Raw genomic sequence first — 18,072 nt, 5'->3', positions numbered from 1 at the left:
TGCTATGAGTTGCAAATGAAGTTTATTGTGCAGACACCAAGACCACAACACTTTAGCTGCAAAGCCAACAAGAGAGTTATATACACAGAAGCATGTTTCCCTGGGGGCACCACCAGGGAAAAGGCACAGGCACAGATGGGGTGATCAACAGAATACCCTTTGGGAGAAGGACCACTGAAAGGGCAACTGCAAGAAGGGGCAGGGAATGGGGCAGGGCTGGAAGCTCAGACCTAAACAATGCAGACTCTTCCCCTTGGGACAGAGGGTGTTACTGGCTCCAGTTGATTGGTTATGGGCATCTCTTCGCCCCACAATGCCGTGAGAGGTGGATCACAAGATCTGACTTGCTGTCAGTTAGATGTACAGAGACAGGCATTCTGGAGGGGGAGGGTCAAGGGCGGACTCCTTCCTTATCTGAATGAGAAGGTCACACTGGAACTGCCATCTTCACAAGAGCCAGAACCACCCCTCTCAGAGCCATAACCACCCCCTCCAGAGCTGGACCCTCCTCTGGCACCGCCTCCAGAGCTGTGTTTCCCTCCAGAACTGTATCCTCCTCCTGAACTAGAGCCTCCTCGAGAGCCACCTCCCGAGCCATAGCTCCCTCCACCGCCACTTCTGGAACCAGATCGTCTGCCTCCAGAGCTGTAACTGCTGCTTCCAGAGCTGAATCCTCCTCCATAACTGGACCCTCTACCTCCAGAACCATAACCTCCAAAGCCAGCCCTGGAGGCCACGCCTGAAGAAATGCTGCTGCTCGTCACAGCTGCAGAGAGACAGACAGCATTATACCTCAGTGCCAACTGCCTCGGCGCCTCTGCCCCACTCCACCCCCAGGACAGGACCACTCCCCCGCCCCCCGCACTTACACACAGTCACGTTGCTGCTGAGGTCTCCAGACATCCTGCCAGAGAGAGAGAAAAGATAACTCTAGGCAGAGCACTTAGGTACTCTGCATACGTGGTTTTACAACTTCCACCTATAACCACCCATGTCAGCCTCAAAACTCAGCCACCACGGCCTCACACAGCCCACTTTCTTTGGTGCTGCGGATCACAGAGATGGGGACGGGCCCCATGTTTCCACAGTCTGGCATCCCAAGTCATCTCAATTTGTGCTCTGATAAAACTGATCGAAAGCAAATTCACTTCTGAACTGGGAACCCATTGTTTTATTTAAATCCATCTTAGGGAGTCTGATATGCAGAATCCAAGCCACACCAGAAATTCTCAAATGAAGACTGTTCTGTCAACATTCAAATCAGAGAGAACTGCGACTCTGTACAGCCTCCCTGCCCTGCACCCACACCGCCCTCCCCTGCTTCATCTGAATTCATTCCCACATCATCTTGCAAGCTGGGGAGAGGAGGCCCGGCCTCCAGACAGGTACCCAGCAGCAGCCCGAGCAAAGCCAAAGCCACTCCTTCTCTGTAATACTGGCTCTCTGGTGGACCGAGGAGCTTTTGCCGTCTAATTGCTTCAGCCAGACTGAATCACCAGGGGTACTGAGGACACTGACAAGGGTCTTAGACCACAGAGGAAGGAAAGGCTCCCTTCCGGAGGTTAACACATGGCTCTGTAGTTCACTCAAGAAACCTGCAAAGAGCTAGATCTGGTGCCTGCTCCTTGGGCATGCCCCAGCCAGGCGGCACCTTCCAACCCACGACATCCCACGCTGCGTCACAAGGTGGAAGGAGAAGACGCCACACACCCTGCAGACCCAGAGATGATGTTTCAGATCGTTGAGAACTAATCTTTGTTCACACCATCAGTTTTCCCTTTCAGAAAAGAGAAAGATTAATTTACTGCTTCATTTAATTTAAAATTTAACCTGCCTTGTTAGTCGTTCCACACTGATAAGCCTACAGCTGCACACTGCTGCTCTATGTCCTGAATCTCTCCAGGGAGGTCAGCTCTCAGCTGTCAGAAGGCCTTGCCCCTGCCCCTGCTTTCTCTGCCTCCACCTCCAGCCCTGGCTCCAGGAGAGGAGAAGGTAGACCAGGGTACCCTCTGGCCTCCTGGGGCCCCTCACCTGCACTCCTCGCCCTCCAGCAGCTTGCGGTAGGTGGCAATCTCCACATCCAGGGACAGCTTGGTGTTCATCAGGTCCTGGTAGTCACGCAGCAGCCGGGCCAGGTCCTCGCGGGCTTTTTGAAGAGCCTCTTCCAGATCATTCAGCTTGCTCTGGGCGTCTTTGAGGGCATTCTCTCCCTGCTGCTCAGCATCTGCAATGGAGTCTTGTACATTCTTACACTAGGAGAGAAGGAGAAAAGGTTTCTGTTGGGACAGGAAGTGCAATCTGTCTTGGCAGAGGAGGAGAGGGAGGGAGCAAGGATGTGCAGGGTGTGAGAAGCCAGAATCACTGGCCCTGGAAGTGTGTCACCAGAGAGTTAATGCAAGTTACAAGCAACTTGCTAAGACTTGCTGCTGTCTCTGAGCCTCTGTCTTCCTAAGTCCCCTTTAACTGGACCCTTAACCCTTTCCCCATCATGACCTTTGATGCTCACAATCTAGGACCAGAGTCATTACCCTATTTTACAGTTGCAGCTGCAAACACTGATGTGAATGGCTTCATAGAACTTCTGTTGCTTGTGGAGTCAGTTCTCTGCCCCACATTACCTCTTCCAGAGCTAATGTCCAAACCTGGCCAACCCCCTGCAGCACTCCCTGCCCCTGCATCACACAGCCAGCTGTGCAAAGAGGTACAAATGGGAGGTGACGCCTGTGATCTTTGGTAAACCATGACCTCTAGCTTCGTAAGCCACTGTTCCATTTCACCCATGAAAGCAATCAAAAAGTTAACACAATTCTTTCCCTGCACTTAATCCCTACTTGAGAATGAGCCTTAAAAGTGAAAGCAAAAGCTGCTCAGTCCTGTCCTACTCTTTGTGACCCCATGGACTATACAGTCCATAGAATTCTCCAGCAGATCTTCCCAACCCAGGGATTGAACCCAGGTCTTCCACATTGCAGGCAGATTCTTTACCTGCTGAGCCACAAGGGAAGACCAAGAATACTGGAGTGGGTAGCCTATCCCTTCTCCAACAGATCTTCCCAACCCAGGAATCGAACTGGGGTCTCCTGCATTGCAGGTGGATTCTTTACCTACTGAGCTATCAGGAAAGCCCCAAGAATGTCTCTTGATCACTCTAAAATTGTTCTAAGTCTTAATTATGTCAAGCCCAAGGTTTTTGTGATCAACATACACTATATTAGAATTTCTCTCTTTCTCTCTCTCACATACACACACACACACACACACACACACCTGCACACCTGCACACCACCTCCCACCCCACCCTGAGCTGCACTCAGCCAGGAGAACTGCAGCCATCCTAGGGCGTACACCCCACCTGCTTCTTCACTTGCGCGATCTCGCCTTGCAGCCTCTGGATCATGCGGTTCAGCTCGCTGATCTCCATCTTGACCTCCTTCAGGCTGTCTCCATGCTTTCCAGCAGTTATCCTGAGCTCCTCATACTGCACGGAAAGAGGAGGAGAGTTATCTAATCAGGGAGGGTCAACCAAGCTGAATGTCATGTCTGCATTTGTGGGAGATGGGGGACCAGTGCCATACTTGACTGAGGGCATTTGGGGTACTATAAACACTCTTTCTTGGGAATGATGCCCAATTTTCACTAGACAAAATCACCAGTAACTTTACTGTACACTTACTGGCTGGGCTGGAACACAGCTCATTAGAAAGAGCTGCAGCTCTCCCTGCCCACCCAGAACTTGCCTTGCTGTGGTACACTGCCTCGGCCTCAGCCTTGCTCCTCTGGGCAATCTCCTCATACTGGGCCCGGACCTCAGTGATAATGCTGTCCAAGTCCAGGCTGCGGTTGTTGTCCATGGACAGGATGACGGTGGTGTCGGTGACACTCTGTTGCATCTGGGACAGCTCCTGCAACACAGGGAAGGTCTGGCCACGACGTCCCTGCCCACAGCCACAGGCAGTGAGGAGGGATTCCCCTCCCCCGGTGTCAGGGAAATGCAGAATCTCAGACTAACTATGTACTGGGTGGGGTGTAAAGTGATATAGCCACCATTCCCAGTCAGGTAGTACTGAGAATTACGGCCGGGGTGGGGGGGTCTGCATTTCTGAGCCTCCTAGTTTATGCAGCTTAATAAGTGCCCCCAGAAAGAAGCCAGTTGATGGCAAATGCCTTAAATTGTACTTCCTGTTGCAGAAGTCATGTGTGTGCACTTGGGCAGGGAAGCGGGGAGTACATTATATTTTGACCTCTGAAATATATTGGATATAAGAAGAGAAGCAGGGTGAGTCTTTTCCTAAGGGGAGCTGGAGTGAGGGAATTTGTCCTAATAGAGCATTACTTCCTGTGACATCAGAGGAGAAAGTTCTTCTCCTCCAAGACCTATACCAAAGAAGCTCCCAGTGGCCCAGACATTGATCAGTTGAAGTCAGCCACCCATGAACCCCACCCACAGCCCCCTTTCCCAGTGGGAGAGGACTTCCTTTGAGGGGAAGGGTAGGTAGCAAGGGTCCATTTAAGAGCAGCCTACTTACTGCATCAAAGAGCATTTTTGTGAACTCCACGTCCTGTCTCAGCAAGTCCACCTTGGCCTGCAGCTCCACCTTGTTCGTGTAGGCATGGTCCACATCCTACAGGGAAGGTCAGGGTCTCTGGTGAAGCTCACAGCCCCCCATGCCCACCTTGCAGTGCTTTGTGTATGGGCCCTGCCCTGCGGTCTCTCTGCCACTCCTCCACCCAGTCCCTGTCAGCTGCTCTCCAAAATCCCAGGCACCGCAGACAATCCACAACCCCACAGGACCTCATCTGGCATGAAGTCCACAGTGCATCTCTGCAGGGGGCTACATGCCCACGTCACTGCTCACACTCCCCCAGGACCATCAGAGCTCTGATGGGACCGAGCTTTGTCAACCATTCTCTCCTTCCTGCTTGGTATGCTCTGTGTTTCCACCAAAGAGCATAACAGCCTCTGTGGCTTTTAACAGTCAGTCCCCAACTCTCCCATCCTATCTATCCATCCCACCTCTTCTGGATTTCACACCAAAGCCTCTGCAGAAACCAGGCTGAGAACACACGCTTCTGCCTTCAGGCTCAAACCTTTGTCAGCCCAACTGACTACACCTTTAAGTAGGCAATCTAAGGAAGTCCCATGTCTTCCTCGGCCCTTTAGAAAAAAAATCAAGTGCTTTCTATGGTCATAGCTTTCAAGACTCAATACAGTCTTTGAGTACGTAATTATGGGAAATGCCCTAGCAAAAGCGCAGAAATTGCCTGAAGCTTGAACTACAGAGACACCTTTATTTCCATGAGAACCAGCCATGGACATGCTTCACCCTTTCCTGGCTGGTGCTTTTTTCACTCAGAGGTGTGCTCCAGCTTGTCCATCTGGGCACAATGGGCTCTGATGCATCCTCACTCCCACCCCAACCATGACATTCTCTCACTCACCTTTTTAAGTGTCACAAACTCGTTCTCAGCAGCTGTGCGCTTGTTGACTTCATCCTCATACCTGTTGGTACCCAAGGACACTGCAGTTAGATTAGTACTAGTTTGTTTCCCGTTTTTTTTTTTTTCCTTTTCCTACTGGATTCACCCAAAATACTCCATTTCCTGGGACTATTAAAAAATACTTTTGTCTAAATTGAAATGATGATAACCCAGATGAGGATGCTTTTCTATAAATTAACCATCAAACTTGTCAAAAACATGATCTCTAAAGCCCTAAATGTCTTCCTCCCAAACAATCAGCAAAGATACAGAAGGCTCTCCCCTTTATCCCCACAAATGCAACTGGGAGATGAGTGGTTTTCTGGGGCAATGACTGGATGGGCTCAAATCAAGGTTTATCTCCACCCAGTTTTCACTCTGCCACTTACTTCTTCTTAAAATCTTCAACAAGATCCTGCATGTTGTTCAGCTCTGACTCTTGTAACATTCTTTCTGAATAAAGCTTGTCCAAATGACTCTGCAGTTGGCTGATGTACCCCTGGAAGAGGGGTTCCAGGTTGGTGGTACGGGTGCCCACATTGATTTGTTGTAGCAGTTCCCATTTGGTCTGCAGCACCTGATTCTGCTGCTCCAGGAACCGCACCTGCGGGGACCAGAAGGAAAGCACATGAGCTCTGGGTTGTCCTTCCGACCGACAGGCCAGGGTCAGCTCTGATTCTCCTTCAGGAGATAGGGAAAACCACGTGGCTTCATCCTCCCCAGCTGCATGCCGGATCATGCTGGGCAGAGCTTCTGAGCTCTCTGCCTCCACACTTGGAAAGTTCTGTAGGCTCCTAAATGTTACATCCGGCACTCTCCACGCAGAGCACTCTTTTTCCTACTTTCCCATCCACTATTTTGTTTGCAGGTGCTTTCAAAACTCCAGGCCATCTCCCTCCCTGATCTACTTGAATTTCCAATAAAGGTCCCATAAATTCTGGGGAAAACCAAAAGCAAGCTTTCACTGGCACTGTTCCTAAGGGCTATGAGTATAAGGGCAGGGCTCCTCCATCTGATTTTTAAGAGCCTTGTAAAATTTTTAGACAGGTTTCTCTGCCTTGAAATGGGAGAGAACCCTATCACACTCCAAAGTGACATCAATTAAAAACTTTGTGGTTTATAAAACTAAGAAAGCTTCTCCTGAAGGCAGAAGTTCATTCATTCCTAAATAGATATTTCAGGCTTAGCTTCCTAGAATTTAATAGAGCAATAACTTCTAGGGAAGGAAGAACAGTCTCAGAAGATGTTTTACCAACCCCCTCTAAAACACTTGGCTTGAAATAGTCCATTTCTTGTCTGTGTCAGGTTTTTACTGATTTTCAGAATTTTCCATTAGTATTGTTTGTTTAGGCTGAGACAATAAAGCCAATGTCACAATTAATTCCCAACCGCAGACTATTATGGAAATGGCACCCATGAAGCTTGCATCTTTCCCCTGTGGATACTGCCAATTACCCAGGACAGTGTGACTGCACTTGCTGCTGCTGCTGCTAAGTCGCTTCAGTCGTGTCCGACTCTGTGCGACCCCATAGACAGCAGCCCATCAGGCTCCCCTGTCCCTGGGATTCTCCAGTGTTCTTATAAGCAAGAACACTGGAGTGGGTTGCCGTTTCCTTCTCCAATGCATGAAAGTGAAAAGTGAAAGTGAAGTCGCTCAGTCATGCCCGACTCTTAGCAACCCCATGGACTACAGCCCACCAGGCTCCTCAGTCCATGGGATTTTCCAGGCAAGAGTACTGGAGTGGAGTGCCATTGCCTTCTCCAGACTGCACCTATGGCTTATTAAAAAATGAATCTTTATCATTTGCTTTTCAGTTAGCACTGAAAGAAGCAGGGCATCCTGAGCCTTAGATGAAGCCAGCTTCTCATGACTCACCTTGTCGATGAAAGTGGCAAATTTGTTGTTGAGAGCTTTGATCTGCTCCCGCTCCTGAGACTTCACGTTCTGTATCTCCGGGTCAACTTTCACATTGAGAGGCTGCAGGAGGCTCTGGTTGATAGACACTTCGTGGATACCTCCACCAGGGAATCCTCCAGGGCCGAAGCCACCAGGACCCCCAAAGCCACCAGGACCCCCCAAACCTCCAAAGCCACCACCACCTCCAAAGCGGCCTCCACCAAAACTGCCTCCTCCAACGCCGAGGCCGCCTCCAAAGCCACCTCCTCTGCCACCAAATCCTCCATAGGAGCCAAAGCTTCCACCTCCTCCAGCCACGCTAATGGAGGTGCTCCTGGACCCTCCAAGGTTAACGAGACTCCGACTGCTGAAGCCACCTCCGCCGAATCCGCCTCCGCCAAAGCCCCCGCCGCCGCCGCCGCCATGGCGGCTCAAGCAGGAGAAGCTGGTTCCTGAAAGCCGGCTTCGACCGGGGACCACGGCCGAGCCGCTACTGAAGCCCCGGAATCCTCCTCCACCTCCTCCTCTTCCTCGAGACTGGTAGGAGATCTGACAGCTCATGATGCCTTTGCCCGGAGAGGGAAGCTGCAGGTTCCCGAGAGGAGTTCCGGTGGGAGACTCAGCGCTGCTGTTGGAAGACTGTCATGGTCCCCTTTTATACCTGCCAACTAGGCGGTGGTGTGCATGGGTGTGGGCCCATGTATGCAAGAGTTTGGTCTGCCTGGAAGCTACTCCTGGTGAGTGATTATCAAGCTAATAGCCATTTAAAAATCTATTAATCAGCTCCCTCCCAGAACTTGTTTTCATTGCAAACTTCTGTTTATCTGAGCATCTGTGACACCATTTAATTTTTGTAAAATCATCAAAAGAGGAGGTCAGGATGAGTTTCTCAGTCTGGGGAAAAAAAAAAAAAGGGCATTCTGCAGAATGCTGCTCCCTGCTCTGGACCAATCCAAGGGAGGCCAGCTGCCCCTAGGGCCTCTGGAGGCTCCCCACCCAGTTCTGCTGATGGAAGAGATGACGGGCTTAGAAACTTCGGAGGCTCCTCAATACTAGCCTCAGTGTTCCCCCTTGCTTTTTCTTCTGTGCCAGGAAGAGTCTCAACAAGGGATTTTTCAGAGCATGAATGCCATGTGGGGAAACACGCAACCTGTCACAGAAAGGAGTTGACCAAGGATGCTTCAAAAAAGTTGTCAGTTTTAGGGCTTCCCTGGTGGTCCAGTGGTTGAGATTTCACCTTCTAATGCAGGGGGTGAGGGTTTGATCCCCTCTTGAGGAGCTGAGATACCACATGCCTCATGGCCAAAAAGCCAGAACATAAACAACAGAAGCAATACCACAACAAATTCAATAAAGACTTTGAAATTTAAAAAAAAGAAGAGAATAAAGAAAAAAAAAGTTGTCAGTTTGCAAAATATCTTGACTGTTCCCTTCCCATACCACACCAGGACTCCACAGTAGCCAGTCACTGACAAGAGGAGAATTTTCCTTCCTGTAACCAGGTCTTTATAACTATCAACTCCATGATTTTTCTACATGAAAACCCAGAGAATGAAGGCCTTCAGAGAAGTTCCTCTGTCCCTGGGTCTGTCTAACTCTAGGTACACAACAAAAGATGGCAATCATAGGCTTTATGCAACTCCAAGTTCCAAGTGTACATTGATTCAGCCATTTAGTAATCATGTATTACTTGGTGATCATGCTAAGCAGTTTGGAAGCTGGACTCTTCAATGATACCCAGAGGTGAATGAACATCAGAAGAACCATCAAGTCACCGAGTACACGGAGTCTCCATGCTTAAACTCAACCAAGGTCCTTCTTTGGTCTATGTGACCATACACATGGGAGATGCAGTATGCAGTACTAGAATGGAACTTAATGTCAAACATTCTGGATTTGAGTCCCCAGTTTTTCCATTTACTGGCTCTGTGACTTTGAATTAAATGCTGTTTCTGTATTCTTACCTATAAAGTGGGAAGTTCATTCGAACTGTTTTGGAAACCATGACACACGATACAAGTGTTAGGTCTCATTACTATTTTGGGTGACGCATAGATACCTTCTTTTCCTTTCACCCTTAGCATCTTATTCTCCCTTCTGATGGCTATGACTGTGCACCTCCACAACCATGCCACAAGTTACAGATTTCCCTAGGATTTCTCAGATCCTAGGGCAGAGTTAGCATTAAGAAAATGTAATAAACATACACTTTGAGACTAAGTCCCAGTTTCATTGTATTTTAGTTAAATGACCTTGGATAATTCATAATACTCTTGAAGTCTTGGTTTCCTCATCATAAAAGTGAGTAAGAAGAAGAACATGGCTATTGTAAAAGCAGAACAAGATAAGCTCATGTGCTATGCATCAGATCAGATCAGTTGCTCAGTCGTGTCTGACTCTTTGCGACCCCATGAATCGCAGCACGCCAGGCCTCTCTGTCCATCACCAACTCCCGGAGTTCACTCAGACTCACGTCCCTCGAGTCAGTGATGCCATCCAGCCATCTCATCCTCTGTCGTCCCCTTCTCCTCTTGCCCCCAATCCCTCCCAGCATCAGAGTCTTTTCCAATGAGTCAACTCTTCGAATGAGGTGGCCAAAGTACTGGAGTTTCAGCTTTAGCATCATTCCTTCCAAAGAATACCCAGGACTGATCTCCTTCAGAATGGACTGGTTGGATCTCCTTGCAGTCCAAGGGACTCTCAAGAGTCTTCTCCAACACCACAGTTCAAAAGCATCAATTCTTCGGCACTCAGCCTTCTTCACAGTCCAACTCTCACATCCATACATGACCACAGGAAAAACCATAGCCTTGACTAGACAAACCTTTGTTGGCAAAGTAATGTCTTTGCTTTTGAATATGCTATCTAGGTTGGTCATAACTTTCCTTCCAAGGAGTAAGCGTCTTTTAATTTCATGGCTGCAGTCACCATCTGCAGTGATTTTGCAGCCCAGAAAAATAAATTCTGACACTGTTTCTACTGTTACCCCACCTATTTCCCATGAAGTGATGGGACAAGATGCCATGATCTTCGTTTTCTGAATGTTGAGCTTTAAGCCAACTTTTTCACTCTCCTCTTTCACTTTCATCAAGAGGCTTTTTAGTTCCTCTTCACTTTCTGCCATAAGGATGGTGTCATCTGCATATCTGAGGTTATTGATATTTCTCCCAGCAATCTTGATTCCAGCTTGTGTTTCTTCCAGTCCAGTGTTTCTCATGATGTACTCTGCATATAAGTTAAATAAACAGGGTGACAATATACAGCCTTGACGTACTCCTTTTCCTATTTGGAACCAGTCTGTTGTTCCATGTCCAGTTCTAACTGTTGCTTCCTGACCTGCATACAAATTTCTCAAGAGGCAGATCAGGTAGTTCCTAGTTAATAGCAGAAACTCAATAAGTGTTATTTACCTTCTCACACCCCCTCCCCCAAGTCTCCAATTCTATGTCTCAACTAAGTGGCCAAAGTAGGGAAGAGATGGATGACATTGAGCTATTCAGGATATTTGGTTTGCAGTAATACAACACTGAAATGAGTAAGTGAATGTGTCTGCTTGACTTTCCCCTCCCCCCCCCAGTCTGGCCTATATAATCATACAGATAAACCATAGGCTAAAAGCTTTAGAGTGAACCCCAGTCCGATGTCAAGTGTTATCTGCAGGCATCTGAACAATGCCCTAATGGCCATTACACCACTGTGACTGTGCCAAGGCCATGCCAGACTTGGTGGGCTTGGGGGAGGGGAGTTCTTAATCCTCTGAGAAGGAAAGGAGCAAACATCTGTGGAGCCTCTACCATGCTCTAGGCTTGTGCCAAGCACACAGCCTGGCCTCCATGCTGTACTGCTCTGTAAGTCACCCCAACTGACTCTCCCTCCCACGCTCACTTCAGGGTACCTTCCCTTTCTAGATCTATTTGCGAGGTTTTGAAAGTCAGGTTTAAGAAGGAAGCACCCTCCTCTTTTCTTGAAACATGAAAGGTAGAATTAATGCAGATTGTATGTTTTAGAACATATTTTGTTTCCGTTTTAAATTTTACCTTTTATATAATCTGAATGTGTTTTTCTAGAAAACCTGTTTTGCATTCTTTAAGGCAGTGAAATCCAAGTTAAGATTCATGGTTCTGGTTATGATTTTGTGACTGACTTCCATACAGCCTTCAATTTCTTCATCTATAAACTGAGAACATTTATCCTAGATGCCTAATGGGCCAGAACAACACTAACCTCTTGGTACATAGGGTTTTAAGCTTTGCTATCTCTGAGAACAGAACAGAGATCCTGTAGGATAAAGTCCTTCATCCGGCTCCTCAATTCTTCTTTCAACGAGTTGCCGGCAAGCCCAAGCCTCTAAGTGTTTAGTTTTTCAAAAGCACATCCTTTGGCCAATGGAGCATAAAAGCAAACTCAGTGTTAAGCAAAAAAGGGGTGAACTGTTTAGCCAATGGGAAATTGGTATGGATGCTAACCTCAGATTCTCCCACTGGAACTTAATGTCGCCCTCCCTAAACTCCCGTACCTGCCTGTGTATCTCTCTTACAGTCACATCGCCGTCTTCCCTGGGTTACATTGAGCTGTGTCCTTGGGCTTCCACAGGGAAGAATATCGCTTCCTTTCCTGCTATTGTGGCCTCAGATGTCCCATGCAGTTCTAGTATTCTAACTGGGAATTTTCTCATTTCCAGCAGATCCGACCAGACAATGCAAGGTTACACATCCCAGCTTTGTTTTCCATAGACTCAACCAATAGTTGAATGAACTCAGCTCCTGTTCATTCATGCTACCTACAAGTCACTGGACTTGTGGGCTAAAATGCTATCTAGGTAATACTATCACTCCAAAGTGTGTGCCTGTGTGTTCTCACCCATAATATGTCTTCATTCACACAGAAAGAGCCAAAAAAGGCTTGTCCCCATTCATCTTGTCCCCACCCCTTGTTCCAGCTAAGCTATTTTCTAAACTAAGTACTCCCCCTTCTCTGGCACAATATTCTTGCTTACCCACTATCCCTATAACCACCCTGATATGGAAGGATAAGACAACCATCAAACTCCCCCTCCCATCCTGGTTAAGATTTCACAAAAATAGTCATCATCATTATACTACTCACTGCTTCCCCACAGTTCAAGAGATTTCCCCGGGTTTCCCCAGATTAAATCTGCCCCCTCTTCTTACTCAACCCCTCACTTTTGGGGAGCCTTACTACTAATCCTAGATTGCACTGCTGCCGTTCACAGCTACAACTCACCTGCTGTGCCTCTACCTGGGAACGTGCAATTTCTTCAGCAGTTCTCTGTGCCACGTGCCCACTGGAAGATGCTTCCATTCGGATGCTTTCAGCCCACACTTTTCCTCCTACCTCCAGCTTCCATCTCAATCCTTCCCCATCATTTTATCTCTTTCAAGGCTTCTGTGTTGGGTTGTCTCAGGATAATACTAGGAGGAAGCAAGTGAAGAAATACTGTCTCCCTTTTAAAAAGGGAGAGAGAGAAAGAGAAAAGAATGGTAGGGAAAAACTGGAATTGTAGAAGCCCAAATTCAAGAGACCCTTGCTCTTCAGTCTAGCAACAAAGTTCTTAGAGATGTCTTCAGAACTGTATGCACTGGGATGCCTTGTTTTGGAAGAAATGCCCAAAGGTCTTGATTCTAGTTGGTACCTTTGCTACAAGGATTTTTATCAAGGGGGTGGGGGGGAAGAGGATAACTGTTCAAAGCTCTCTGGACAGCTTTTTACTTTCCCCATCAAAAACCATGGGTCTTCCAAACTCTTCTTTTTTCTTTTTCCAACACTTTATTTGGAAAACCTATCAAGCTCACCTAACATCCACTAGAGGAGCAAATTAACATCCATATTCCATTGTAACATTTGCCATAGCTCTTTATTTATATAAGTATTAATTTTTTTAACTCTTGAAACTTTTGAGAGTAACTTACTCTCAGATTATGAAATTTTACCTTCAAATATTTCCTTATGCAACCTAAAGAATAACACAGTTTTGCTATATAAGCATGACACAATGATTGAATTCAGGACATTTAACAGTGGTATGTAATTTTCTGATATATGGTCCATATTAAAAAATTCTCCCCTTATTCCAACTCAGTCCTTTATAGCTTTTTTCCTTTTTAAATCAGGATCCAGTCCAAGATCTCACATTCTATCAATTTGTCTAGAGACAAACTCTTCTTTAAAAGCATTTTAAATTCTGAAAATGCAAGTCATTGCTAAAGAAGCAGTGACTGTTTACTGAAGCTAGTACAGTCACTCATGTGAGATGTATTAAATTAATGACACGAATTATATTTTTATGAGACTTAGACACACTTAAATTCATGAAGCAAATTATATTTTTATGAGCTATAGCTCACATACTGAACCCATCAGGCATTCAAAACAGCCTATTTGTCCCTGTTTAGCAGTACTTTTATAAAGGAAGCAGTTTAATGAACTAGGAAGACTGTGTTTAGTTGTAAAGGTCAGGTCTCTCTGCCAGAAACTAGCCATGTGACTTTGACATGTTACCTCTCTTACCAGACCTCCCTCCTCCCACCTGTGGACTGAGGCATCTAGGAACCAACACGAATGGGAAGAACATCATGTGTGGGGTCAGAGAAGCTGCAGCCAACTGACTCCAGAACTTCGGGGCAGCCCTTTGCCTTTCTGAGTCTTGGTTTTCTTGTCTGTAAAATCAGCGGTCCCCAACATTTTTGGCACCGAGGAGTAGTTTTGTGGAAGACAGTTGTTCCATGGATTTGATTCAAGCACATTACATTTATTTTGCATTTATTTCTATTGTTATTTACTTATATTTATTTATATTATTACATCAGCTCCACCTCAAATCATCAGGCATTAGATCCTAAAGGTCGGGGATCCCTGTGTAAAATGGAGTCACTGGATTACAGACCCCTAAGTGTCCCTCCCATTCAGAAGTCAGTTTGTGCTTCAAACCAACATTAACAGGAGGTAAAGCCCTGACTGCTGAAGCCAACTCTGGGAAAACTTGGAAATCAAAATCCACACTCTGCTTTCAACAATTTTTCTCACAGAGGAACAGGGAGGTAATAGCAGCAGCAAAGCAGATAAAAGACAGCCAGAGAGGAGGAAGAAGGGCAAATATCTATGACTTCAGCTAACAAAGGGGAGTTTTAGCATCAGGAACTCCTGCCAGGTTGAGCAACTAGGATCTGAATGGCACAATTTTCTTATGTCTTGATTCTCCACTGTGAGTTCCTTCAGAGTTTATATTCTGTTTTTCAAAGGTTCCTAGAAACAAAATTGATTGGAAAAGTAATTGTCTCTTTGGGCTTCCCCGGCAGCTCAGTGGTAAAGAATCCGCCGCAATGCAGGAGCCACAGGAGACCTGAGTTTGATTCCTGGGTTGGGAAGATCCCCTGGAGGAGGGCGTGGCAACCCACTCCACTATTCTTGTTGGGAAAAATCCCATGGACGGAGGAGCCTGGGGGGCTATAGTCCATGAGGTCACCAAGAGTCGGACACAACTAAAGCGACAGAACAAGCGTATCTCTTTGAAATAACATTTCACTAAGGCATAATCTATTATGTATAAAGTAAGCTACAGGGATGTGGGGAATATAGCCAATATTTTATCATACTATAAATTCAATATAACCTTTAAAAGTTGTGAATCACTGTATTATACACCTATAACATATAATATTGCAAAGCAACTATGCTTCAATAAGAAATAAAAACACTACTGATAGTTCATTTTAAAAGAAGGCAACAAATAGCATTTCACCACCTCCAAATTCTGACTCTAGCAGCTAAAATTCCAGTCTACTGCTTCTCCTTCTACTCTTTCTCTCTCCTTGATGTCAGAGCTCACCAGCAGACCCGGGAGCAGGTGGAGAACTTGACGTCTTCTTCTAGGACTCCACATTAGCCATAAAACTTCTTCTCAAAGATTTTGAGAAAAATATAATTAATTAATTTAAAAATGTTTTAGATTCTGAGACAAGTCTGTCTGAAATTTGGAGTCCCCGAGACGTAAAATCTCCAGAATCTTTCTCTTTTGGGGGAGGTAAGTACGTCATGAGAAACGCTGGGCTGGAAGAAGCACAAGCTGGAATCAAGATTGCCGAGAGAAATATCAATAACCTCAGATATGCAGATGACACCATCCTTATGGCAGAAAGTGAAGAGGAACTAAAAAGCCTCTTGATGAAAGTGAAAGAGGAGAGTGAAAAAGTTGGCTTAAAGCTCAACATTCAGAAAACGAAGATCATGGCATCTGGTCCCATCACTTCATGGGAAATAGATGGGGAAACAGTGGAAACAGTGTCAGAATTTATTTTTCTGGGCTGCAAAATCACTGCAGATGGTGACTGCAGCCATGAAATTAAAAGACGCTTACTCCTTGGAAGGAAAGTTATGACCAACCTAGATAGCATATTCAAAAGCAAAGACATTACTTTGCCAACAAAGGTTTGTCTAGTCAAGGCTATGGTTTTTCCTGTGGTCATGTATGGATGTGAGAGTTGGACTGTGAAGAAGGCTGAGTGCCGAAGAATTGATGCTTTTGAACTGTGGTGTTGGAGAAGACTCTTGAGAGTCCCTTGGACTGCAAGGAGATCCAACCAGTCCATTCTGAAGGAGATCAGCCCTGGGATTTCTTTGGAAGGAATGATGCTAAAGCTGAAACTCCAGTACTTCGGCCACCTCATTCGAAGAGTTAACTCATTGGAAAAGACTCTGATGCTGGGAGGGACTGGGGGCAGGAGGAGAAGGGGACGACAGAGGATGAGATGGCTGGATGGCGTCACCGACTCGAGGGACATGAGTCTGAGTGAACTCCGGGAGTTGGTGATGGACAGGGAGGCCTGGCATGCTGTGATTCATGGGGTCGAAAAGAGTCAGACACGACTGAGCGACTGAACTGAATTGAACCGAAGAATATCTTTGCTCTTTTTGGCACTTCCCTGACACCCTGATTGTTTAGGTTTGCATCTTTGGAGTGAGGGTGGATTGTGGGAGAGTCTGTATGGAGCCCAACTTCCCCACCAGCCCTCCACATCAGCACCTCAACTGACTCTTAAACACTAAAGTGTAAAGATGCTGAGGGTTTCCTGGGCTCCATTTTCCAGGGTGGGCCCCACACAGCCACACCCTCAGTTCAGGGCCCATCCTCTGAGACCTGTTACTATAGCCATGGTTCACTGTCCATACATTGGGTACCCCCAGAGGGCCAGGACAGTGTCTGTGGTTCACTCTGTAGGTTTAACTCGATGCCATTTCTCTGGTTAAAAAAAAAGAATGTGCGGATACTAAGTTGCTTTAGTCGTGTCCATCTCAGTGCGACCTCACGGACTGTACCCCACCAGGCTCCTCTGTCCATGGGATTCTCCAAGCAAGAGTACTGGAGTGAGTTGCCATGCCCTCCTCCAGGGGATTTTCCCAACTCAGAGACAGAATCCACGCCATTCACTCTGAAACAGAAATAACGTTTCTCTGGTAAGAAAAAGAGATGACAGTGTCAGACTTTTGTGCTGGGATATTGAGGAAGTGTTGTCTAGGCAAGTCCCTGGAGGTGCATCATTGCCAACATTTTCCCTTGCCCTGTTCTGTGCAGATACTGAGCAATCACAAATCCTCCTGTCCGTGAGCAGCAGAGAGGAGTGTCAAGTGTGGCCAAGTGCATCTCCCTGGAGGCCCCCTCCCTCTTGGGCAGCAGATGCAGCATCCGGAGTTACTTCCCTTGGAGGGGACAGGAGTAGTTTGTCACTTCGTTTAGCCTCCTTGGCAGGATCTTAAATATCTCCCATCCCACAGCACTTTGTCCTTCATGGGATGTTGTTTCCGTTCCTGGTCTCCAATCTGCTAACAGTTCTATGTGATGAGAATTATTACAGAGGGGAAAACAGAGGCATGGGAGAGTCTGCTGTAATGACACACGGCTTGTGCCCAGGAAACGTTTTGTTTTGTTCATCACTGGGATCCCAGCATCTCTCCAGATACCAGAGGATCCAGGTCAGTGCCCCTCCTCCTGCTCATGTCAGATTCCCCTTTGCTGGAAAGCTTTTGCTGATCCATCCCAGGGGTGCTACTCCCCCTAACGCTGTGCCCCTTCACTCTGTCACACCTCTGCCCTTGTTTCCCCATATCCATCTGGTTTCTTAGATCACCGACTCAAGTGCTCAAGCCATGTTTGTGGGTCTTCAGCCCACAAACTCCCAAGCTGGCATATTAAACTGGAGCCATGGAGCTGTCCATGGCTGGGCTCCAGACAGTTCTGGCAAAACTGGCTGCTTGCCTGGGACTGTGAAGTTTCACTGAGGAGACAGAGCACAGACATAGAGAGCTCTCCCAGATTCTCATCAGGGCCCATGACCCAAATATCTCATGCATCACTATCCTGAACTGATCTCGCCTCCTTGTATCATGAACCAGCCCCAGGCCTGACTCCCAGAACCGGCTTCGGCACACTGTTTCCTCAAATGTGCCAGCTGACTCATCTCTCTCAGGCCATTGCTTCCCAACTGTGCATGGAGGCCACGAGAAGAGGACTTTGCTGTGTCGGGATGCTCAGGGTTTCTGCTCACACCCAAGAAGGTGGAGATGCTGGGCAGGGAGCACAGAGGAGAGGAGGGCTGCTATGGGTGTAGGCAGTCAGAGGGAGAGGGAGTATGATAGATTATCAGACAGAGTGTGAGAAACAAGGGTGGTCCCCTGCCCCCTCT

General features: G+C 47.1%; 1 protein-coding gene across 1 annotated transcript; it reads right to left on the bottom strand.

Annotated features, from left to right (window-relative positions):
- Positions 1–5: 5 nt before the first annotated feature.
- On the bottom strand, positions 6–7,936 carry KRT2 (keratin 2). The gene is made up of 9 exons (XM_061416005.1): positions 7,355–7,936; positions 5,868–6,082; positions 5,440–5,500; positions 4,527–4,622; positions 3,738–3,902; positions 3,353–3,478; positions 2,032–2,252; positions 870–904; positions 6–766 (listed from the first exon to the last, which is right to left on the bottom strand). The coding sequence occupies exons 1-9, from the start codon at positions 7,934–7,936 to the stop codon at positions 411–413; spliced, it is 1,857 nt and encodes a 618-aa protein (XP_061271989.1). The 3' UTR covers positions 6–410.
- Between the last annotated feature and the right edge of the window lie 10,136 nt (positions 7,937–18,072).

The sequence above is a fragment of the Bos javanicus genome, chromosome 5, assembly GCF_032452875.1.
Source record: "Bos javanicus breed banteng chromosome 5, ARS-OSU_banteng_1.0, whole genome shotgun sequence".
NCBI lineage: Eukaryota > Metazoa > Chordata > Mammalia > Artiodactyla > Bovidae > Bos > Bos javanicus.
This window is presented reverse-complemented; position numbering and strand designations above follow the sequence as displayed.

What these genes read in the sequence shown, in the direction of transcription:
- KRT2 (XM_061416005.1), bottom strand. Translation starts at nt 7,936, where the DNA reads ATGAGCTGTCAGATCTCCTACCAGTCTCGAGGAAGAGGAGGAGGTGGA. An exon ending in CAAAAATGCTCTTTGATGCA is followed by an intron (nt 3,903 to 4,526) that starts GTAAGTAGGCTG and finishes CCTGTGTTGCAG; the next exon opens with GAGCTGTCCCAGATGCAACA. An exon ending in TCGCGCAAGTGAAGAAGCAG is followed by an intron (nt 2,253 to 3,352) that starts GTGGGGTGTACG and finishes CTTCTCTCCTAG; the next exon opens with TGTAAGAATGTACAAGACTC.